This window comes from Haemorhous mexicanus, chromosome 3, assembly GCF_027477595.1.
Source record: "Haemorhous mexicanus isolate bHaeMex1 chromosome 3, bHaeMex1.pri, whole genome shotgun sequence".
In the NCBI taxonomy this organism is placed as follows: Eukaryota; Metazoa; Chordata; class Aves; order Passeriformes; family Fringillidae; genus Haemorhous; species Haemorhous mexicanus.
In genome coordinates, this window is record NC_082343.1 from 9,716,657 (window position 1) to 9,740,931 (window position 24,275).

At 47.8% G+C, this 24,275-nt stretch overlaps 1 protein-coding gene across 2 annotated transcripts in view; it reads left to right on the top strand.

Moving 5' to 3' along the window:
* The first annotated feature begins 461 nt into the window (after window positions 1–461).
* ACSS1 (acyl-CoA synthetase short chain family member 1) overlaps window positions 462–24,275 on the top strand; it is a 31,415-nt gene continuing 7,601 nt past the window's right edge. Inside the window, exons 1-10 of one of the 2 annotated variants that reach the window (XM_059840782.1) lie at window positions 462–771; window positions 3,980–4,076; window positions 10,662–10,861; window positions 11,990–12,165; window positions 14,052–14,204; window positions 15,848–15,995; window positions 16,286–16,423; window positions 17,010–17,102; window positions 21,376–21,488; window positions 21,850–21,976. In XM_059840782.1, the coding sequence (XP_059696765.1) occupies window positions 477–771; window positions 3,980–4,076; window positions 10,662–10,861; window positions 11,990–12,165; window positions 14,052–14,204; window positions 15,848–15,995; window positions 16,286–16,423; window positions 17,010–17,102; window positions 21,376–21,488; window positions 21,850–21,976 (1,540 nt within the window). In that variant the 5' untranslated portion in view covers window positions 462–476. The remainder of the gene's footprint in view (window positions 772–3,979; window positions 4,077–10,661; window positions 10,862–11,989; window positions 12,166–14,051; window positions 14,205–15,847; window positions 15,996–16,285; window positions 16,424–17,009; window positions 17,103–21,375; window positions 21,489–21,849; window positions 21,977–24,275) is intronic. The other variant, XM_059840783.1, reaches the window with a different exon arrangement.

Sequence of the window (24,275 nt, forward strand, 5' to 3'; positions counted from 1 at the left end):
TCCTGGGTGGAGGGTGTCCCTGGGCGCGGGGTGCTCCCAAGGGTGCGGGGTGTCCCTGGATGCGGTGCTCCCAAGGGTGCGAGGTGTCCCTGGATGCGGTGCTCCCAGGTGCGGGGTGTCCCTGGGTGCGGGGTGTCCCTGGATGCGGGGTGCTCCCAGGTGCGGGGTGTCCCTGGGTGCGGGGTGTCCCTGGGTGCGGGGTGTCCCTGGATGCGGGGTGCTCCCAGGTGCGGGGTGTCCCTGGATGCGGGGTGCTCCCGGGTGCGGGGTGTCCCTGGGTGCGGGGTGTCCTCGGGCGCAGGGTGCTCCCGGGGGGGGGGGGTGTGCGGGGTGCGGCGCTCCCGGAGCCGCCCCGCCGGGGCAGCCCCTCCCCTCAGGCGGTCTCTCTCTCTCTTGTTTCGCTCGCTCGGTCGCTCCCTCTTGCCCTCCCGGTCCGGGCGGGCGCGGCGGGGACAGCGGCGCCGGGCTGTGTCCCCATGGCTCTGGCGGCCGCCCGAGCGCGGACTCTGCGCGCCCTCAGCCGCCCGCGCCCCCCGGGCCGGGTCCCGGTGGCGGCCCGGAGCTGCTGCAGCCCGGCGGGGGCCCCCGGGGCGCTGCCGCCCGGCGGGTACCGGGCCTGGCAGGAGCGGGCGGCCCGCGACCCCGCCGCGTTCTGGGCGGACGTGGCGCGGGGGTGGCTGCGCTGGGACAGTCCCTTCCACACGGCCTGCCAGCCCGGCGAGACCGCTGGGTCCGCCCGCTGGTTCCTCGGCGGCCGCCTCAACGTCTCGGGTAAGGGGTCCCGGCCGCGCATCCCCCGCGCCCCGGCGGGGCCGCCGGGCTGGACGGGAGGCGTCCCGCGGGGAGAAGTTTCGCTATCCCCCTTTTTTGGGGGTGAAAACGAGGATTTCGGTTGGGCGGCGCTGGGAGGAAACAAGCCAGGAATTGCGAAATGCTGGAAGCGGGGAGAAAATCCGAAGCCGGGGTAACTCTGGCTAAGCCTCTTGCCCGGGCGCTGCTTCGCGGGCGGACGCTCTTCGACCTGCGGAGATCGGCCCCGGGATGGGATGCCCAGTTTGGGCTCTGCCGGGTGCTGCCCGTGGTGGCTCAGGATGATCCACAGGTGGGGAACGGTCCCAGGCTTTTATGGCAGAAGCTGCAGGGATTTTTTTTTTTTTCTTTGAAACGAGGATCTTGGAATTTTCCTCCAATTTCACCACTCAACATGAAACGAGTAAAATTTGCCGTGGCTGCCCTGACTCCCTCTGAGTTTTGTCCGTGCCATGTCTTGCCCTGAAGGCTCTTGTGTTCTCCTGTGCTTCATCCGCTGGGAGTGAGCCCCAGCCCCATCCAGGGTACCACGCAGTGGTGATGTCTTTTAACAGGGATGAACATTTCTGACCTTCATTTCCTGCTCCTCAGGGAGGGCACTGGTTCAGTAGTGCAGTAACTGTAAAGTCTCTGGCCACTTTTTTTGACAGCCAAAAGAGAAAACCCTCCTCAGGTCTTCCAGAGAGCATAAGAGTGTCTCCTCCCAGGGGATGATGCCAGCAGTGGATCCCAAGCTTATGGAGATGTGTGTACAGCCCTGTGCCCAGCACCCAGCAATCAGAGGATTTCAGCCAGAGTTTTGTTGGCATTAATTCCTGTTGAAAGGAAGATCTTGTCTGAGCACAGCCTATCAGGGATCTATTTCTTTCCTCTGTAGAGTGGGATCAACACTTTCTTCTGGATCCCGTGTCAGATCTTTGATATCCAGATATTGCTTGGCCTTACGTCTGGTTCCTCAGCAGAGAGAAAATGCCACTTAGGTTTTTATTGCATACATAGAAGGAAATCTTTGGCCTTTGAAACAGATACACAGAATTAAACAGGTTTGCTGTTGCTGGTTTTGTTTTCAAGCGTGATGAAGGCAGTGTGGGGGGCACAGGAAGTGGGATTTTTTCAGTAGTTTGCCACAGCCAAGTGGCTGCTTTTCTGTTAGGAGACTCTGATTTTGTCCTTTCACCTCCTGATTTGAACACTGTCTGTGCAGAAACATGGCAACAGTTCAGGTCCCTGATCCAGAACATCCTGTGTACACGTCTCCCAGCACAGCTGAACCATGAGCAATTGAGTCATCTGATGCTCTTTGCTTGGGGGCCCTTGCAGAAGCATTTTGGGGACCTGTGAGCTTCAGGGCTTCTGGATTTCTTGCCCTGTAAGTCCTGACCAGGAGAATAACCTGGCAAACTACTGCATTTCCCACCTGGACACATTCTCAGGAGCTTGTCTTACTGAGATTAATTGTTTCTGAGCAGTCAAGGAAGCAAGAAAATGTATGGAGAAACCACTAGGGTGTAGTAGTAAGGGGAAGGTCACTAAATTCTATTTTGTGAAGTGGGCAAAAGGCTCATGTAAGCCTAAGATCAGGAAGGAAATAATAGCACTTGGCTCTGGTTCACCTGCTGGTTCTTACTGAACACAGGGCTAAATCTCCCACTTGGCTCAGCCAGGCCTTTCTGCAGCAGAAATTCCCTCTGAAGGCTGGTGTGGCTGCTCATGAGTAAGAAAAGTTGTTTGGGCAATGAATGCCATTTTGTGATGCAGTGTAGCGTGGCACTTTATGTGAGGCTGTAGCTGTGAGGAGCTTGGAGGTGGGAGTTGCTGCTTGTTGTTGCCACAGCAATGGACACAGGCAGAGGAAACCAGTGAATAGCTGCTTAAAAAATTCCCCACTAGAGCCCTTGTCCTCTTGTATCATATTAGGATGGCTTAAGAAATGGCTTTGTGTTTTTTTTATAGTCCTGCTGCTGGGTTTTGCATTAATAATAAAAGACTTTAAACAGCTGAAGAATGCTTTTTCAAATTTTTGAGACTAACACTTTGTCTTGCAATGAAATGTGTTAAATTCGGAGGAATTTCTTTCTCTGTGCACCTTTAGGGGCTCATTCCCACCCCGTGTGGTGGTGTGATGGTGTGAGCACAGAGGAGCCAAAGCTACTACAGCACACAGCTTTTTAAAATTTATCTGGAAAAATGAAATCCTTTCCCATCAGTATTAATATTTCCAGGAAATATGATCTGAAATCCAGCAATTTTTAAAAAGATTTTCTCTGAGTTATACAGCAGTGTCCGTGACTGGTTGCCAGTTGAAATAAAGTAACTGCCTTTGAAAGATTACAATGCAATAAGTGAGTGTCATACAGGCTTGGAATTAATATTTAACAAGGATGTTCTTTAACTATCAGGCAAGTTGCTACTGGACATGCAGGCAGGTTTCTTTTGTGGATTCTATACATTTCTTCAGGGTGCTCTCCCTAAGTCCTCCATTTCAAGTTGTTGAGGGGGAGAGATGCACCTTTAAAAGGGAATTTTATACCTTTAAATTTTAGGAGGTGGAATACACAGCCTGAGACACGTTAATCTTTCCCACGGGTCTGAAACTTTGTAGATGTTTGAACTTTGAGTTTACCATAGATCCTACAGTTTTAGACAGTTTCAGTTAGCTGAGGTTCTGCTCTTTGTTATACCCTGGAACAAGAATGTTTCACATGAGCTTTAATTAGAAAATCCAAATGGTGCAGTGCTAAATAAGCCAGCTGGGGAAGACTGTCCGAGCTCTGTAGTGAAATGCTGTTCTGGGGAGCAAAAACATCAAAAGGGTGTCTTGCCTTGGTGCTGCTGGGAGCAGGGGAAGGATTTGGGCTGGCTTAAGTTTAGCCAGTGGAGCTAAATGGCTGAATTGAGCCATGAATTCAGGCCATGTCTGGATTTGCCATGGTCTCTCATGGGTATCCATCTCTAAGGCCACTGTGCCAGTTAAGTGTAGAATTTGTTGCATAGCTTTACTGGAGCTGCAAATGCTCTCAGTTCCTCTGTTATACATTAGTGTGTGTCTAACAACCCAAAACCTGATGTTTCATCTTGCACTTGCTTGCTGTTGCACTTGACCCAGCTAGGTTTGCAAAGCACCTTTCATATGTTCAGGCTTTGTTTAAAGCTTTGGGTTTTTTTACAGTAAATTGCTTGGATCAGCACGTCGAAAAGTCTCCAAACAGAGTGGCTTTGATTTGGGAGAGAGATGAACCTGGCACTGCAGTGCATGTCACATACAGGTATGGCACCCTCTCACTATGCCTGGCAGTGTGGGGGACACAGGAAATGGGATTTTTTCATCTGACAGTTTTCTTTTTGCTTGCTGGAGATACACATGGGAAAACTTCTGTGAGTAGCTTCTGGTTTCTCAGAGCAGAAAACGTCTTGGTGCAAACATCTTGAGTTGGTGGTCAACAGCTTGATACTGAGCCCTGGCTGGAGGGGATTTTAAGCTCTCCATGTTTCTCTTTCCCATCCTCAGTGCTGTTTAGAGCAACCTTGAGGCTGCTCTGAGTGACACTGACTTGTAATTGATGCTATAGATTGCAGGGTTTGTTAGAACATGGCAAGTTTAAGAATATTTCTCTTCTCCTTGCTATGTGCTCTCATTTAGGAGACAGTGCTGCCTTTTACATCATCTCTAGTGAGATTTAAATGTTTCCCAGACTTGTACATTCCTCAGTGCATGTTTTAGGGAGCCAAATGTTTGAGCTGCTGAATCTCAGGGAGCCAGATGTTTGTTCTGCTAGATCAGAAGGTAGAGGAGATGAGGAATGTCCCTGGCATCAGACCTTTACAGAATGTTTTCTGGAACTTGTTGGGATTCCTAGAGGTCCTTGGGTCTGAATATGTTCTAGTGGTCTGATGAATCTTCAAAATTTATGAAAGCTCCTGGAAACATTATTCATTCAAGTGAGGAAAGTGGTCAGCAGGGAGGAGTGGGTGTAAAAATAACTTTGAGAGGTTGGTGCTCCATGCAACAGGAATAAACACTGTCTGATCTAAATCTGTGAGAGGAGTGCATTGGCTTTAATCTTGGTATTGTTGTTTGGCAGGGTGCTTAGGCCTGTTCTGTAATAAATATGTTGTAATGAGCTGGGTAGCTTGGCTAAGTGCTTTTGCATTTTGCCATTCTGCTGGTAAACATGGAGATGGAGCCTAAGGTTTCTCCCGGAGTTTATGTATGGTATGTTTTTCTCCCAGGTTTGTGCACTTTTACCTCTCTCTTTATGCCTCAGGCATGAACACCAGGGGTAGGAAAGAGGTGACAATTGTGCTCAGATCAACCTGATAAGAGAAGCAGCCCAACAGACAGCACAGCCTCATTCAAGGCAACTCTAACCTCCCCCTTAGGCTACTACTTGAAATGTACTGAGCTGCTGCAGACACTCAAACATCTTATCTGCAATCTCTGGAGATAAGGGACAGCTTTTCTGAACAGCAACAGGACTGGTTTTTTTCCCCTGGCCATGCCCAAATTGGGCATTTGGAAGAAGGTTTATTTTCAACCTGTGGAATTGTGATTGCTGTGACATGAAGACAAGTAACCCATCTCTGAAAACTGAACCCTTCTTTGTGCAGCCTTACAGAGACACAGTAACTGCTACCAGAAAGAAGAAAGATGTATTGGCAATCCCTATTTTCAAACTTCTGCCTGTATTTGAGAGCCATGTTTCTGTTTCTGCCTGATACTCTGGCTCAGGTGTGACTGCATTGAGCTTCTCAAGAGACTTTGGTCCTACCACGTGGTAAAACAGGCCACTTGGTTCTCTGCTTATCTCATTAAGGCAGGAATAGCTTTGTTGAAAACAGCAATACTCTGGGTATTTTGCCTCTCCTGTCATCTTTGGGCTGCATTTTTACAGGTTCTGAATGGGTCAGGAAGCTTTTCCCACAGTGTGTTGGCATTGACTTCCCTTTGAGACAGTGCTCAGTTGATAACCTTTTGCAGTAGTGCCTTCCTTGAGCTGGAAATTTTTTGAGGGAAAGCCTATCAGAGAAGGAGGTGGCCCAGGAGCTGGGATTCTGGTAGTCCTTGGTGAGCCTTGGTAGCACATCAGCCTCAGCATAAAGGGGGAATGAAAGGGATGCTGGACATGTCTTGGCTGAAGAGAGATGACCATTCCTCTGGATGCCCTGTTAATGGCTCAGCAGCCTCAGAGTAAGGACTTAGCACTCTAGGAAAACAAAGACTTTAATTTGGGCACTGCCTTATGGACCAGCTTTGAGTAAGGTCATGGATTCAGCTGGGAGAGAGCTGTCCAGGGTTTGTGTGCAGCATACTGCAAGGCACCCATTTTCTCATTATCTGCTTTGCAAAGCTTGCTGCTCTGCTGTGAGCTGCTTCTCCTCACAGATAAGCCCTGGGCAGCACAAGGAAAGCTGCAGCTGCTGGCCTGGTCCTCTGCCTTCTCCTCTGGGGAGTTGTCATGGACAAGAAAACAGCTGAGTGCTGGCCTTGTTCCCATCACAGCCTGCAAGGGAAGAAGATGGATGTGCAGGAAAAGGGCTGGAACAGGCTTTCTCCTCCCTGAGGAAGGGAAAAACCTTCATCAGTGGGATGTCCTCCGTGCACTGGCAGGAAACACAGCTGCACTGGAAAGTGCTGTTCCAGCTAGCTCGTCCTTGGCAGAAATAAAAGCCTCAATTTGCCTCCACTGTGCTGTCAGTGAGCCCACATCCCTGTGCACACTTGTCACCAAGGTGGGTTGTGTTTGTGCAGCAGAGTTCAAGTGCTGAGTGCTAGGGAGGGAATCCAAACATCTGCTGGTGGGCAAAGATACCCAAAGCCATGGGTGAAACATTTCACTTTTGCACCAGGAGATGATGGCTGCCCTTACAAGCTCAGTTGTGATGATCTTTTTCACTGCTGGCTTTTGTCTTGTCTCTCTAGCTGATGCAACTCAGCCTTTCAGGAAAAAAAAAAATGTTCACTGGCAATTTTTTTGCTTTTTCTTCCCTGTGGATTTCATTTCTATCAAGTAGAAATTTAGATGAGTTTCAAATCATCTCTGGTTTTGAATGAGAAGGCAAGAGACTTGATTTTTTTACTGCTTTGTAACAACAGGAAATACAAACCTCTTGGGCTTTGGTGGCTGCAGTCAGCAGGTACAGGTCATGCAAATCAGTTATCAAGAGACTCTCTGGCTCTCCAGAGGCTGAGCCACCACAAGCTCATAGGTGGGGCAGTGGCTTAGCAGCACTGTGGTGCTGTGAGCTGACAGCTGAATTTATGGTCAGAAGGGTCCAACCAGACCAGGAGTGTTTTGTCCTGCTCTGTGGATGTTGTCAGGGCTCAGGGCCTTTGAAACCTTGCAGAGAAATTCCCCAGTGCATTGCTGAGCCTGGGTTTTTAAAGGTTCTGTGCCTTTTAAAAGCAGGTGGAATTGGTGGCTGGAGCTGTTGGGTTGCTGCCTCTCAAAGAAAGTCTTGCTGCAATTTTTTTTTTTTTATGTAACAGGAAGTGGCTTCCTTTGTTTAGAAAGCGGTGTGCTGTCTTGCTGTGGCAGAAGGTAACATCAGACTGGCTGGAAGGCTGTTTGTGCAAAGCATCCCTGAAATGCGTCACAGAAGGGCCATGTGGTGCTGATGGGTTTTACAGAAGTTATTCCAGACACTGCACTGAGCAGTGGGCTCTGGAAGCTGTATCTGGGGAGGGATCTGGCAGAAATACAGTCTGTCAGTTCCTGAACAGAGATGTAAGGACAGGGAGAGGAGTGCTGTCTGTCAGATTAAACAGAAGGACTGGCCTGAGCAATGATATGCTGGCTCTGCTGGAGGGCCTGCCTTGTAGGTCTTGTGCTTAGGAGTGATGCTGTGGTAGCTGAGGAGATGGCTGCATAGTGAGTGATGAGTCTGGGGGACAACAGGCTCAAACCTTATCTATGGGCAAAATGGAAGCACACCTCATAGAGAGAGACACCAGAGTTAATTATTAACACTCTAATCTTACCCGAATCCTAAATAATACAGAAAGAAATAGGTTCTGTTGGTGACCACTGATACCCACGTTTGTTCAGCAGCAGGTCCACATGTCTCTTTCTGGTCCTTTGTCTGTGTTCATTAATGCCTCTGCCACCTTCCTGGCTTGCTTTGTTCTAAATGCACAGACTGGATCTATTGCTCTTTCTCCTTAGCAAATGGGCTCCCCTTCTGGTTGCTGCTTCCCCGTTTCTCCTCTCTGCTCTGACACTTTACCCACTGGAGCAGTGTTTTCCTGCCCAATTTGTTCTCTTATTTGCTCTCAGCTCTTACAATTTGCTTTTGCAGGGGATCCTCATGAACTGACTCTGTGGTTTCTTGCCTGCTTCTGTCAGAAGGGGCTGGGCACTTCCCTTTGCTTGCAGCACATTTCCTTCTCCTGCAGTGGCTCTGCTGAGATCCTCCTGCTGTCTGCCCTGCTTGCACAGAGGCTTCAGGACCCTCTGTGTGCCCCATGGCTTTGTTCCTCTCTGGTGGTTATTCCTGCCTCCCTGTGCTGGGTGCAGTGCCCTGCTCTGAGTGGCTGCACTGGGAATTCTCCTAGGGAATGCAGCAGGTGGATGTGCCATGCTACCAACACACCTTCTGGCCAGCATTCCATGCCAGTGCCTCTGTGTCAGGGGTGGGCACTGCTGGGTCTGAGGGTTTCAGTTGCTCCTGGCTCTTCTGACCTTGTGGGATGGAGGAGCTACAATGCCAGGCTCGGCAGTAGTAGCAGAGGGGGAGGGTGATGGGGCTGTGGTCTCCTCCTGCTCCCTTTGTTTCGGTGCAGTGACTCTGCACAGTGCTCGTTCCTCCCCGGGTGTGTCTGGGTTGAGGACTGAGCGTGTGTAACATGCTGCCTGCCTGTAGCAGCTGCCTGCCTGTTAGATAACAAAATGTGCTTGCAGGAGTCAAGGGGAGGATTCCTGACACAGAATTCCTGCTAACTCCCTTTCCTGAACTGGAGAGCAAGCCTGACTTGCTGCCACAGGAGCCAAAAGACATACCCGATGCTCAGGGACTCGTGGATGTCTTTGCTGGAGTTCTTGGCTTCACCTTTTCCTCACCTTTGTGTCCATTCCTCCATGTGCTGCAGCTCTGAGGGACCTCCAAGGCCTTTCTATCCCAGCATTTCAGCATACAAAGAAGAGGCAAATAGATCCTCCAAAATGGATAAAGACTGATCCATGTTGTCTATTACCTCCCCTACACATGCTCATTAAACAAATGCCAAATTGTGGTAATCATAAAAAAACAATGAGAGCTTCTGCCATTGCGGTCACCAAGTCCTGAATAAGCAAAAGGAACAAGAGGAATCATGCAGTTGCTCAGAAAACAAACCTCAGCCAGAGATACTCTGGCATTTCTGTATAGGAGAAAGAGGCTGCAGCTCAGGAAGCACTTGAGTATTTTTCATTGCAGATAAGTAGTTTCATTTTACTTTCTCACAGCTGTCTCTCTGGGGCTTGTTTCCCTTCATGTGCTTTGTAGTTGAGCAGCTTTTGTTTTGCCTCTTTGTTATTTATCCACATTGAAATTTTTCTTTAATGCAGCATCAGATAAATTCCAGACCAGAAAATGTGGCCTTTTTTAGGACAAGGCACCAAACCAGTGGTTGGCTGGGAATTCATTATTGCACAGAGTCACTCAGTTCATGAGCTCAGTAAAAGCAAAATAATAAATCTGACTGACTGTGCACCTCCTTGGTCCCTGGTGGTATAGCTTAGAACCCCTAAGGGTTCACAGGTGGCAGGTTGATGATGAACTTGCTGGAGAGTAGGAGAGGTCTCTCTTCTCTGGGTTTCGGTACTCACAGAGTTTGTGAACCCAAAGGACATTTCCTGGCAGACTCTGCCAGTCTGCTCCTCTGAGCTGATGACTGGCACCAGAAGGAGTGCTCTGCTGCCCCTTGTCAGCGCCCTGTGCTGCACCTCCTGCCTTGGCATGAGACCACTCCTCACCTGGCACAGTATCCCTTGTTCCCAAAGCCCTTCCACTGCAGGCATACAGGCATACAGTCCATGGCAGCATCTTGGTCCCAGGTGTGCCTGCAATTGTGTTATCCCCTGTGCAGGCATCAGAGTCAGGGAATGTGCAAGCCCTTGCCCATAAAGTGCTTTTTCACTCCTCAGAGGAATGTTTTTATTATTGTCATCATGTCATGGCAGAGTCCCATGAAAAGAGACTTTGTTCCTGTTCTTGGTGTTCCTGAGTTTCTCTGTGCAAGGGTGGCAGCAGTACTTGTGTTCTGCAGGTGACCCAGCTTTGACGAGACTCTTGTAAAATCTGCCCCTCATACAAGTGCCTCCAGAGTTCTCCTTTCTTTCCTTGTGCATGCAAACGTGTTTATTACCCTTGCAATTTAAAGAGAAGCTCCTGGTTGTGGAGCACTTCCAGCTGTTGCCCGACTTGAGCAGTGTGGCAAATCTTTGGACAGCACTTCCATTTCATCTTGTGTTTATGCCCCTTGTGTTCCCAGTGGCTTCTGGCTGAACCTCATAGGTAAAAAAGGCATCAGGAGTGACTAAAATGAGCCCTGATTTCTGGAGGCAGCATGACAGCACCTGGCTTGCTGCCTGCTGTGGCCACATTACAGCCTGGCAGCTCCGGACAGTGCCTGCAGCTCTCTCCCCTGTCCTTCTGCAGCAAGCCCCACTCTGCCCTTTCTTATCCTTTCCACAATGGCAGGAGCAGCCTGGCTGCCAGCATGCCCCAGGCCACCCTTCTTTATGCCCTGTACTGCTGAGATGAGGTGCAGAGGTGATCGTGAAGCCTCACTCTGCCCAAGTTCATCTTCTCTTTGCTCGCCCCGTGCAAATCGGGTTGTGCAGTCACATGACAACATTCCTTCTGTGCCACAGGGAACTTCAGGATCTGACTTGCCGCCTTGCCAACACCCTGAAGAAATATGGGATCCAGAAGGGGGACAGGGTGGCCATCTATATGTCAGTGTCCCCCCTGTCAGTGGCAGCCATGCTGGCCTGTGCCAGGATCGGTGCTGTTCACACCGTGGTCTTCGCTGGATTCAGCGCCGAGTCCTTGGCTGGGAGAATCATGGACTGTGAGTAGATGCAGCCTGGGGAACAAACACCTCTGTTTCAGTGCTCCAAGGCATGTCCCAGCCCTGTGCTTTCTTGGCAGAAAGAGTTTTCTTGGTTCATTCTCGCCTAGCAGGGCAGTTCACTCTCCTCTGCAGAGTGCAGTGAGGAGCCTTTTCCTGAGTGACAAGTGCAGTGTCCTCTGGCCTTACAATACTTAGTAAATTGCTCAACATTCACTGTACTCTGGGTTATTGCTTGGCAGCAGTGAAACTGGAAGGAAAACCAGAGCTTAGGGACAGGGCCTGATTTGTTGTTTTGCAGTATAGTTGCAGTGTTTCTTTGATACTCTTGGACAGAACTAATTCTGCATTCTCAGTTGGGATCCTGTGATTTGTGTATGGTACTGGAACTGTTGGCAGCCTGCCCCTACTCTGTGAGCCCTTCTACCAGCAGACAGAGCTGTTCTCAGCCCCAAAGTACTTGTATATTGTGATTAGGTAAAAAGTGATGCTAAAAATAGCAACAGAAGAGGGAAATAGCCAGTGGCTGACGTCCTAGCAGTCACATCAGTTTCTTTGTGGCTAGTGTAAGGGAATAAGTTTCACAGAAATGGTCATGCTCTTTTTTTCCTTTTTAGTGGGGTTGATCTGCAGAGAGCAAGTGCATGTTTTAGTTATCCCTCACACAGGGAGCTGGGAAGAAGCTGCTCTGCATGTCAGCTTTGCAAGGCAGGGATGGATGATTAAGCTGCAGTGAGTGACACTGAGGCTGGATGTTGGGAAAGACTTCCTCACATTCATGGTAGGCTTTGGAATGGACTGCTGGGGAGAGGGTAGAGTAGATGCCATTGGGGTGTTTAGGAGGATGGAGGGGATAGCTGTCAGGAGTGGTTTAGCTGGAGCAGATCCTGCCTTGAGGTGGGGGAGATGGACTGGATAATCTGTGGAGGTCCCAAATACCCTTAATCTCTGTGTGTCTCAGGTTTTAAAGTGTTTTCATCGGTGACACTGACTGGTTTTGACTGAGAGCAGTTCTGAGTGTTTGTCACACATGTTGTCCTGTGCTTCACCCCCAAAGTAATGAAAGCTGGGTGTGCATGCTAGCCTGGAAGACAGGCTGGCATGTCTGCTGATTCTTTCTCTTTTTAGCTGGGTGCAAAGCAGTTATCACATACAACCAGGGAGTCAGGGGAGGCCGAACCATAGAGCTGAAGGCAACTGTGGATGAAGCTGTGAAGAGCTGTCCGAGCATCCAACATGTGTTTGTGGCTCAGAGGACAGATAACAAAGTCCACATGGGCGACCGTGATATTCCCCTTGAAGAGGTATGTTCTTGTTGGATAACTCTTTTTAGGTCTGAGTGTTGGCCAGGATAATCTTTCTCTCCATAAGTGCTTTTGGGACGTGAGTTCTGCTCCTTACAGCATCTGGATCTTCATCCTCAGGTGGACTGCCTGTATTTACAGTCTGCTAGGACTGTGAGTCCAAGCAGCTCAATCTATGTCTGGTTTATCTCAGCATGGGCAGGGGTTGTGCTGCTCCATTTCAGAAGTCTTACAAACAGTGCTGAGATTTAAGGAGTGATTCCTGAGACCCAGAGGCCATGGAGACCATCGTGGCTGTTGTTATTTCACCACCTTCAGACACTGTGTTTGGGATTGTATGTGCACTCAGACTGGACACTGCTGAAAGGCAGCAGTGCAGAAATAATGAAGTTCCTAGAGAGCTTCATCCAGACATGAACAGTGATGGCTTGGAAATATTTAGAGCCTGTGCTTCCTGGGGAAGAAAACAGCAGTTGTTTTTATGTGTTTAGCTGGCACACATGGGATTCCAGCCTAATGCAGAAGTAGCTTTATCAGTTTGCTGGCAGCAGTAAACAGGAACTACTCATGCTAATAATGCCTGGAAAAAGCTAATCTGCTGGCAAGATAATTGCTCAAGAGTCCCTGTGCTGGTCACATGAGATAGGAAGAAGTACTAGTGTAAGTTAAACAGAGAAGACAAGCTTTACTCAGAATTTGTCTTGCTCCTCACTCCACAAAGGACATTTTGATTGTTTTCCTTGGTCTGCAAACAGCCTGAGGTGCTTTAGTGATCCGAGAGCTGAGCTCATCCCATTGTCAGTTTTGGGATCTGAAACAAAACAAGAATTAAACAGTTATTGGTGTTAGCTGTCCTTGCTGATCTTTAAGGCAGCTGTACTTTCCAGCTCTTGTGCAATGGCTTACTGCAAAATTTAAGCTCATGTTGTAATGGAGCATATGAGGATTCCATCTTTGTTTCAAAAACTGACAAGTCAGCCTGAGCTGGCAGTGCTGAAATGTCATGAGAAATACCTGATATAAGCAACGGTGCTGTAACTCAGAGGCTAAGAATTACATTTTGTGAACTCTTCCTATTTTATTAAGCTTTGTTTGTCAGACACTTTTAAACAACTGGACCTACTGATGGTAATGTTCACTTGTAACTACACTGTGTTTACAGTGTAGTCTCATAAAAAGGCAGAACCAAGAAATTCCTCCAAGGGGCCACCTAATAATTCTTGCAGGAATTATTCATCAGGACAGTACAGAGCTCAAGAGAGGCTCTGACCTAGCAGGGCATTGCATCCTTCCCTCCTGTGGGGCGAGGAGAGGATCTCACCCAGCTGGCCAAACAGGGGAGTATGAAGAGAGTGACAGAGGCAGGAGAGTAAAGCACTCTTCTTCTGGGTAGAAAAATTAGAATTTGAGGATCAAATGGACAGGACAGTCATCCACTGCTGGGGCCAGGAAAGGGAGGTGAACACACAGTTTAACTGCAGCACTGCAGTTTTTACAGGAAAAAGAAAGTACTAAGCAGTACCCAGCCACCTTGCTGCTGCTGTCAAGTTTTTGCAGTCACATTTTGGATTTCTACCAGCAGCTTGCAAAGGCTTGAAGTGTAAGCAGCTATGACTTACCATTTTTTCCCCAGAAATGTTATTTTATCTGGCCAGTTCTCCTTGACTTCTCTGCCCAGCAGAGGTAGTGGTGGAAATGTTAGATGCTGTGGTAGGAACCTTTCCACCAGGTGAGACCATTTAAGCTCTGATATATCCATGGACATTTGTGAGGGGCAACAGCAATGGTGGCTCTTGTCTCTGGAAGCTGTTGCCTTGCTTACAGAGGGAGTGATGCTTGGCTCCATAGAACCAGTCTTTCTGTCATTACCACGTTTTCTTTCTCAGGAGATGACCAAGGCAGATCCCACCTGCCCACCAGAGAGCATGGACAGTGAAGATGTGCTCTTCATGCTGTACACCTCAGGCAGCACTGGGAAACCCAAAGGAATCGTTCACACCCAGGCTGGCTACCTGCTGTATGCTGCTCTCACTCACAAGGTAACTCAGCTGCCTCCTCTGAGAAAGGTTCACTTGCCTTTTAGCAGTGCTGACAGGAGAGACCTGGATCAGGGAGGAGTGCTGTGTTCTCTGCTTGCTGCCCAGTTGGCTCATTGGTTGTAAACAAGCTGGAAAGCATCTGAGCTGTGTAATTAATCTTCAGGATTTGTTCTGAGGAATATGATGAAACCTGAGCATAGAATTATGAAAGCAAGGAAATGGCAGCGCTGCTCTTGCATTTAAAATGTGCCAATGTTGGCTGCCCAAAATTTGCAGCTGAGGAGGTTCTGGAAAGTATCTTACTGGCAGTGATAATGTGGATATTATTGTAGTATTTTGCATTGGGATGCTGCACTTTTTTATTTCAGAGAGGATCTGGACTTTTAAACCAGCCTCTTCACATAGTACTTGTTGTCTGAAGAACAAAAATTGTATTTCTCCTCTTGTGGTTGCACTTTTGTTCTGCTTTTCTGGGTGATCTAGGGAAAATATTTTAACCTCCTTTCTCATGAAAATGGAAAGAGCCAAGGCACTGCTTCTTGAAGCTTCTGGTCTGAGGTCTGCATATTAAAAGGTAACAGTGAAATGAGGAGAGGACTGTGGTGAGAGATCTCCATCTGGTTTTAGTGGTATCACCCTGTTTGTAATCACACACAATTCATGTGAAAGTTTTCTTTCTTTAGGCTGACATGGTTGAATTTTTAGAAGATTTGAATGTTCAAGTGTCAGACTTGCATGAAGAGCATTTTTTTAATGTCAGCTTTTCTAAGTGACAGCGTGAACACCAAGGCATCTCTTTCTTAGTCCAGAAGGTAGATCTGCACCTTGGTGCATTTTCTCCACCTGCAGAGTGCATGAGAGGGAAAGGCACTTGGAAAAGTAAGGTGAGAATTGTCTTTTCTAGACAAAGGGATCAGCTGACCTGTGTGATCTCTGTGGTCTTTGCACTCACATGTGACACTCTTGTCACACACTCATGGTGTTTTTTTTAGTTCTGATCCATCAACCTGACTCCTTATGAGTCAGGACCTCTTCACCATATGGTAGAGGAGTTAGATTTACAGTGGGAAGCATTTGCCATATCCAAGAGAAGATAATGAGTTCTCCAAGATCTTTGCCTTGAATTTGATGAGCAAGGAGAGGGTAGCATCTGGAAAGTGATGCACTCATATAGAGAAGCTGAGCCGCTAAGAATACTTCTCAGTAACTGTCTTATGGGCACCTATGAGTTCCTCCATATCTCTCCTGGAAATCTGTTGATATTGGTGAAGGGTCTGAGACCCTGTGGTCTGCAGTTTCCCTGCGACTCAGAACCAGCTTTGCCTTGTGGACCACCTGGAGCAGGCAGCCTTGTGTATCCAAGGCTCTGAGCTTTGGTTGGAGCTTTGTTGCTCCAGCTGAGCAGCTGCTGGTACAGCTGTGCTTCCTGTGTGTTTGCAAACGTGCCAGGAGCCTGGGAGCCCTGCTGCTGGTCCCTCTGACTGGCTTCCTCACCTCGGGCTGGTCTTCTTGTGGCCGTGGCCCCCACGCCTGGCTCTGCTTGCCCCCTGCCCTCTCCTGCTCCCAGCTGGATGCCCAGTCCAGCGCCTTTCCTGTGAGCACCTCCAACAGGAAATCAGCTGGCCTTATGTTTATCTTTGCAGTATGTGTTTGACTACCAGCAAGGCGATGTTTTTGGCTGTGTGGCCGACATTGGCTGGATCACAGGACACAGCTATGTTGTGTATGGACCACTCTGCAATGGAGCCACCTCTGTCCTGTTTGAAAGCACTCCAGTGTACCCTGACCCAGGTGAGGAAGTGGTGGGAAAAGGTTTTGCTAGATGTGGCAAAAGAGGTTTAGAGACCTGTCCAGTGCAACCTGCCTGCTCAGGAGAGGTAAGCTCCATTGCTCTGGATTCTGTGAGTACAACACCCAGGAACATCTGTGAATCCAGGGTAGGAAAAAGAAGCTGTCACGGCTTTTGCTGTGTACTCACAGTAGTAACAGCTCCAGCTTAGGCTGTTAACCTTTCAGCCGAGCGTTTGCAGCAGCATGCCAGTGCTGGAAGGAAGGGTAAAAAGCCAGTTTGTGATTTGCAGGTCGTTACTGGGAAGTGGTGCAAAGGTTGAAGATTAATCAGTTCTACGGCGCACCTACGGCGATACGCCTGCTGCTGAATTATGGAGAGGAGTGGGTGAAGAAATATGACAGATCTTCCTTGAGGGTTTTGGGTTCAGGTAAGGGACATGAAATCTTCATCTGAAAAAGACAGAGGGTTCTAGCTGGTGAAATGAAGATGCCAGAGGAGCTCAGCTGATCACGTGGAATATGGTTAGAAAAAAGATGATAAAGCAGGCTCTGTGTCTGGCTTTTCAAATATTTTCTCAGCAGAAGAAGCAACAAAGTCACATTTTGGATCCATTGAACTTTTGTATGATTGCCTGTTTTTCTAGATTATTTTGCAGGATCACATTCTTGACTAAAAAGATTTATCAAATATTAAAGGGCATCACTTTGAATTTTACTGGCATGGGTGACCCAAGCAGCGTTTTCCTGCATTATTTCCTATTCTGGAGGTTCTTATTACATGACCTGCATTGATTAGTTACTTTCAGTGGTGTTCATTTCTTGCCTTTTGGCCCTTCTGGAAAAAGTCAGTCCTCAGTTACATGAGTGCATTGCAGTCCTTTGTGCATCCCAGGAAAAGTGTGGTGAGTGTTCTGCTTGGACATCATGTGTTCAGCTTGTTGTGCACCAAGAGGGAGAATGAACTGCCTGCAGTCTCCTGGGTCTCAGGTTGCTTTCTTTCTTGTTTTGGTCTAGTGGGAGAGCCCATCAACAAGGAAGCCTGGCAGTGGTTCTACCAGGTGGTGGGAGAAGGGCGCTGTGCCCTCGTGGACACGTGGTGGCAGACAGGTAAGAGGCAGCCTTGGGGGGCACAGGGGACCCTGACCAGTGACAGGCTGCTGGTGGGGAGAGAGGGATTAACACATTTCAGTTTGATCCAACAAGTCTGTCAAAAAAACCCTCCTGGCACTCGGATAAGCTTTTGAAAGTCACTGGGGAGTTTCTGCACAAAACAGCAATGTCATGTGCAGAATGTCTTTTACAGCATGTAAAAGCAATAGCAGTGTTGGGTTTTTTGTTTTCCTCTAAATGTTGTTTGATATTTTGAGTGCTGGGAAATGCCAATTGCTGCTAGAAATATGAGGCAGAGATTGAATTTCTGGGCAAAGCTGGCAATAGTCAGCTTGAATTGCAAAACTAATTTTCAGTTTATTAGCTGTACTAACCTTGTTATGGTGTTATCATGCAAAAGCTCTGAAAGCACAACAGAGCCACAATCTGTACTTAGGTGTGCTTTGTTCTCCTTTCTGGGAATGATCAGGGCAGGATGGAAAACTCAGCTGTGTAGTCAAAGGGACCTGGTGCAACTGCTCTGGCAGATTGCAAAGGAGTGAGGGGAGACTTGCTTGCTGCCCACCAGGTGGCTGGAGGACAGTGGCCATCACCCAGCAGGGCTGCTGAAGAGCACCTTCTCCCTTGATTGAATGGATGTTCTGTGGTTTCATTGGCCCTGGAGCTCTGATGCCTCAGAAAGGATGCACTTGTGTATTGGCAGCATGCTTGGCCCAGCTGTGTGCAGCAGTTGAGGTTTTTTGGCCTGGCCAGCTGCAGGGAGAGGCCACGTGCTGTAAGCAAAGTGGGGCTATACTGCCTGGTGGGGCCCTCTGCTCTAGGAGCCCTGCAGCTCCTTCCTGGCTCCTTCCTCAGCAGCCAGTTCTCTCTTCTCTGGGCACTCAGGAGTTGCTAGAGGTGTCTTGCAATATGTCCTTCTCAAATCATGAGATCCAGTTTGCCATGGAGACAGGAGCACAGCTGCTGGCATTCTGCCTCTGCTGAAAAATAGTCTTAAACAGTCTTAAACTACCATTGAGCAGCATATTCATTCCCTTTCCAGTCAAGCTGCTCCTGATTTTGTCCTTATTCCTGCTAGCAGGCTCTCTATCTCAGTGTGATAAATTTTCTTCTGGCACACAACCAAGTTCCATTTAATCCAGACCAGACTTGCAGGCTCTTTTTTTTTTTTTTTTAATTTTCAGATTTGAAATAAAACCACCTCAGAATTCAGAGCAGCAATGTTAACTGCTATCTACTTCACCTACTGATTTCTTAAATCCTTTGGGTTCCTATATGCTGAGCAGAAGGGAAGATGACTGGCTAGGTCTTTGCTCATCATATGCTTTCTTCCTCACTGCTCTGAAAGAAAACACCATGGAGAAGCAGTTGATTACTGCACATCATTGAGAAGAATCCAGTTTTGCCCAAACACTTTTTGGTTTGTTTAACTGGTGCATGCAGTGTTAATACTGTGTTATCTATTTCCTCCAAAGTACAGTATTATATCTTGTATTAAACTGTATCTCTTCTGGAATTTTGGCTGGTGAGGGGTTAAAAAGCACTCACTGGACAGTCTGTTTGTGCTGAGTACTTGGTCTTGCCTTGAACCAGGCACAGTTTTGTAGGTAAACAGTTACCACCTCCTGGAAGCATAATTAATGATTAATATTCATGACATTGATTTTATTAGAAAGTGGAATCAATCTTTTTCTACAGTTGATGCTTTAATGAAGAGGAAGCCAGTTTAATCTTGGAAAGATTATATCTGCCATTTAAACATAAGAGGAGCGTGGGAAGTGATCACAGGAGCAATGTGATGGATGCTGGCTGTGGTCCTGCAGTGTCACCTTTCCTATACAGCTTCAGAAGAGCTGGTTAATGGTGCTGCTGTGTGCAGTGTCCTCCACGGGACACTGCTCTCCAAAGCAGCAACCTGGTGCCAGCTAATAAAGCCTGGCAGGCATCAGCAAATGGTGATTTAAGAATCCACTTTAAAGTCTTTGGATGAGGCAAATGAGTGAGAGAGCAATTATGAGAAGCAATTTTAATAGAGTGGTGAGTGCAGATGAAAAATTCCTATGGATCTTGCTGTTAAGATACCAGGTTGTGATTGACAGGAGTAGAATCAAAGCTGTGTTTGAGTTTTAGGTGTAGTTCTTCGTGATGCAGAAGAGACACTAGGTATTCTCACTTTTGTCACTGATTTCACAAAAAAAGAGCAGCCATGAAGAGTCTTGGGTTTCTGTGGTTGAGGTGACCCCTGAGGTATTGGAAAGTCTTTTCTTTCCCAGCCCCGTGACTGAAGAAGAAGTCAAAATTTGTTTTGCTTTTCAAGATTGTTTATTTTTCTTATCTAACACATTCTTTCTTTGACCCACTGAGGTCTGTCCAGCAGGTCAGGTTGGGCACAGTGCCTGCCCTTGGGGTGGTGTTAACTTTTTATACTAAGAACTACGTGTACTTTATTTACAATAATTTTCCAATACCTATCACCTTTGTTAGACAGTCTGTCTCTACTCTAAACCAATCCAGAAGTGTCACCATCCCAGCAGAAGATGGAGGACAAGAAGATGAAGAAGGACAGGACACACCCAGATTCCTCCATCTTGCTTCTTGAACCCCCACTCTAGAACTCCAAAATTCTACTTTTTCACCCAGTGACAAATTAGCTATCATTCTTCTCAAACCCTTGTGGCTTGTAAATCTTCACACAAAGTTGGTAATTGTTTCCAGGGGCTAAAATGGAAGGCACAGGTGTCCTTGACTCCGTGCCAAGGTCTCTGAGCCCCTTGCCAGGGTCTGGAGTCCTCCAGGGCAACCAGAGGAATGTCCTGGGTCCCGACAGAAGCTGGTTTTGAAAGACATCTCTGAGTACCCCATGGAAGCTTGTTGTTGGCATTGTCTCACATTGGTTTAGACTGGGCTGGTGCTTCTGGAACAGTCCAGAAGCAGTCACTCCAGTCTGTCTGTGGTGGCAGAGAGCCCTACTCTGCTGCCAGCCAGGATCTCTCCATGGCAGAGGGGAGCCTCGTTCAAAGCACCCATCCCCTGCTCAGACTCTGCTGTCCTTGCCAAAGTCTGGGTGGGTTTGTACCCTGCTGACAGCGTGGGCACAGGCAATGTGGAAACACAGCTTTTCTCTGCCAGCTCTGCCTCTGAATAGAAAGGCTTCATAAGGGCAGGGTTTTGCTTGGTGTCATCTGTCAGTGGCTAAAGCTGGTACTTCTAAACCAATTTATAATAGGTCTTCACCTTGCAAATAATTTTTAAGGCATCCTTGCTGCCATGCAGCTCCCTCAGGAGTGAGACTTTACTGCCTGGTGTGTGGCTGGCTGCAGGATGGGGGGGATGTGGCAAACACACAGCTCTCAGTGCTGCATGTAGGATGAGGACTGGCTTAGCAAGAGCAGCCTTCAGCTCAGTCAGGGTCCCTGTTCTGATGCAGGTTTTGTCTGTGCAAACAGAGGGCAGCAGGTGTCTGGGGTGCTTCTTCCTGGAACAATTCAAGCTATTCTTTTCAAAAGTTACAGAAACAAGAAGTGAATGCACGCCCATTGATGAAATGGGAAATGCTTCTATGTGTGAGCCACATCTGAAAACATTTGCTGCAGATCTAAAGCTTAAGGACATCAGAGACCCTTCTTCAGAGCTGGATGCAAATTCAGGGTCAAAATCAGCCATTCCAACCCCTGGTTTCAATTTTCACAAGCTCAGCAAAGCTGGTAGAGGAATGCACTCTCCATGTGGCAGAACATACCTTTATTTATAGAGCTGTATTCTTAAAAGCCTAACTCTCCTTTTTGTTTCTCTCTTGTGTTTCTGAATTAGATTTAGAATAGAAAAGACCTCATTAAGGCTGGAGTCTGATTTAATGTTCATCCCAGCAGGAATGAAAAAGGATGATTAAGAGGTTCAATTTTGACTAGAAGATAAGCTCAACCTGCCTGTAAGGGGTGGGTTAATCTCATACTCTGTAATAACAGTAATTCAGACTCCTGAAGTGTTTTCCTGCTAGCCTTAGACAGCTGTAGAAACACTAGAGGGAGATAAATCCCCTGACATGCTTATGCTTACAAGTGTAAAATCACTTCTGGGTAGGAAGTGGGGCTGCTGAGTGCTGCCCAAGCCTGTGCTGCTCTCAGATGTCTTTGCTTTTTGGTCCTGCAGAAGTTATTCCCAGTGGCTCTTTCTTGCAGGGTGTTTTCTTCTTGACCTAAGAAGATCTGGAATTTGCTTTCACCCAGCAGTGGATGGACTACATATACTTTGTTTTTCCTTTTTCTTCCAGAAACTGGTGGCATCTGCATTGCCCCACGGCCCTCGGAGGAGAAAGCTGAGATCATTCCAGGGATGGCTATGAGACCTTTCTTTGGGATTGTGCCTGTGCTCATGGATGAGAATGTGAGTTGGAGCTGTGCTGGGTGCCCAGATGAGAAGCTGGTGTGTGTGTTTCTGCTTTAATCACCTTTTGGATGGCAAAGGAACAGGATCCAGAAGGATGCTTAAAAATGGTGGAATAGATGAGCAATTTATATATTTATTTATATATAGAGAGAGCATATCTCAGTTGTCCATACAGATTTGCCAACAGGGCATTGCAAGTGTCTAGAAGAGTTGTTTGCATTTATTTTCTCCACTTGTGACCCTCCTCTAGCAGTCTGCAGTGAGCAACGGGGTGACTCTTGCTGGATCAGTGACACAGAGGCTCTTTATCATTCCTCTTTTGTTCTCCTGTTCATCCTTCCTGTGCTTGAACCTGCAGGGAGAGGTTATAGAGGGCAATGATGTGTCTGGTGCACTCTGCATTGCCCAGCCATGGCCTGGCATGGCCAGAACAATCCATGGAGATCACCAGCGCTTCATTGATGCCTATTTCAAAGCCTACCCAGGTAAGGGGAGTGCCAAGGGAAGGCAGTTTCACTGCACTATAAGCACACTGAATATTTTCAGCATGAAATTATTGAATATTGAATATTCAGCATGAATACTGAATGTTTCTGTACCATGGTGGCTTGGGGTGTGTGTCACAGGTTGCAAGCAGGCCCTGATGGCTTTAGGTGGTGTTGACCTTTCTAGCTGTCAAAAGGGATGTATTTTCTAGAAAACTTTATTGCCCAAGCTTTAAAGTCCAAGTACCTTTTCTCTGGAGCTTTGCATCTCGCTTGGAAAAAGGCATATTGGATGGGAAATACCTCATGCATCACTGAATCTTAACCCTGTGATGCAACCTTCCTTTTTAAAATATGGTCAAGTTGTCTGGTAAGTAACTAAAAGTGTCAGGGAAACATTTTTTGTAGGACATTGGACAAGAAAACTGTCTTCACTCAGGAGAAGAAACTGAAAGGGAGTTGAAAGCTACAGGGTGGCAAGAATTACAAAGGCAGTCTTGAAAATTGTACAAAATGGGCTGGATAATAAGAATGGGAAACTGATACAAGAAATTGAATAACCCCATAGTCTCTTATTACTCTCTACATTTGCATCTGATGTCTCGTTGGTATTTAGTTGATAGTTGTTTAATTGATCTGGAAGTGCAGAAAACATGACTGAAAGTCCATGAATAGAGCAATATTGGGTCCTGGCAAGAACCAGCTTCAGATTTCACAGCAGTAGCTGCCTGCTGCTTCTCAGATGTGCCACTGGAACAATTTAGATCCAAACATGGACTTGGTGAAGAGCCAACACAATCTGTGTTACAGGATGTTCCTCAGTGACACTGGAGTTTCCAGGAAACCCTGGACCTTTTCCAGTTTCCATCAAGTGTTTTAGACCCTCCATGCTTATCATGGGGTGGTTTGAAATTTTTAGCTGATCTGATTAGCAGTGTTTCTCCCACATTCACATGCTAGAGGGTGACTGTTATCTGGGATCTGGATCTTCGTTAGCTGGGAGGGAAAATGGCTTTTCATCCATCCTAGTGTAAGTGATTAAAAAACCTGGCAGTGTTCCCATGTACAAAATGTAATAGAGCTGCTCCCTCTCAGCTGAACACCTGGAGTTTTCCACTCTGTGCTGCCAGCAGCAGTTCTGAGCTTGACCAGTAGCCTGGGGCATGATGGCAAATGGCATTTGAAGTGGTTTTGCCTTAGTACTGTGTGTGCACCAAGAGGTGTGAGCACACAGCTGCTGTGCAGATGTAGGCAGGCAAAGCCTAGAGAGATCAGAGAGCCCCTCTTGGTTCTGTAAATCCAGCTGAGCATGGCTGGGTTTGTGGCTGGGCTTGGTTTCACTGCAGGAACATCACCCACTGGTTGCAGTGATTTGTCCATCTCGGCAGAGACCTGAGCTTCACCAACTTGGTGCTGTTCAGGTGCTCATTAGGAGCCAGCACAGCCCAGGTGGAGCACGGGAGGGCAGGGATGGTAGAGGGGAGTGGGAAATGGTGGGAGGCAGGTCCCACAGCTGTGAGCTTGGGAAGGCCTGGGAGCTGCCTGAAGCACCCTACCCTGTGGCCATCCTATAGCAGGGTCTGTCCTGCAGCACAGCCCAGCACTGCTCTGGGGGGGCTCTGTGCTCCTGGCTGACCCCGAGATGTGTCAGAGAGACTCCTTTCTCAGCCCAGCACTGCTCTGGGGGGCTCTGTGCTCCTGGCTGACCCCGAGATGTGTCAGAGAGTCTCCTTTCCCAGCCCAGCAGCCGAAGGAGGAGTCAGGATTCTTCTGTTCAGGTTCTCAAGGTTGTTTATTTGCTGTTACCTATAACATTCTCTCTCTGACCCACCAAGGCCTGTCTGGCAGGTCAGGCTGTGGCACACTGGCCACCTCAGAGGTGGTGTTATCTTTTATACTAAAACCCACGTGTACATTATTTACAATAACTTTCCAATACCTATCACCAATATTAGACAGTGTGTTCCTACTCTAAACCAATCCAAAAGTGCCAACATCACCCAGAAGATGGAGGCTAGGAAGAAGGAGAAAAAAGGACAAGGCACGTCCAAATTCCTCCATCCTGGGACCCCAAGCCCCCATTCTAAAACCCCCAAAATAGTACTTTTCACTCTCTGAAAAACTAACTATCATTCTACTTTAACTTTCGTGGCTTGTAATTCCTCATATAAGGTTGGTAATTTTTTCCATGGGTCAAGATCAAAGGCACAGGGGTCTTGGGCTCTGTGCCAAGGTCTCTGAGCCCCCTGGCAGGGGCTCGAGCCGTCCTGGGCAGCCAGAGAAATTTCCTGGGTTCTGA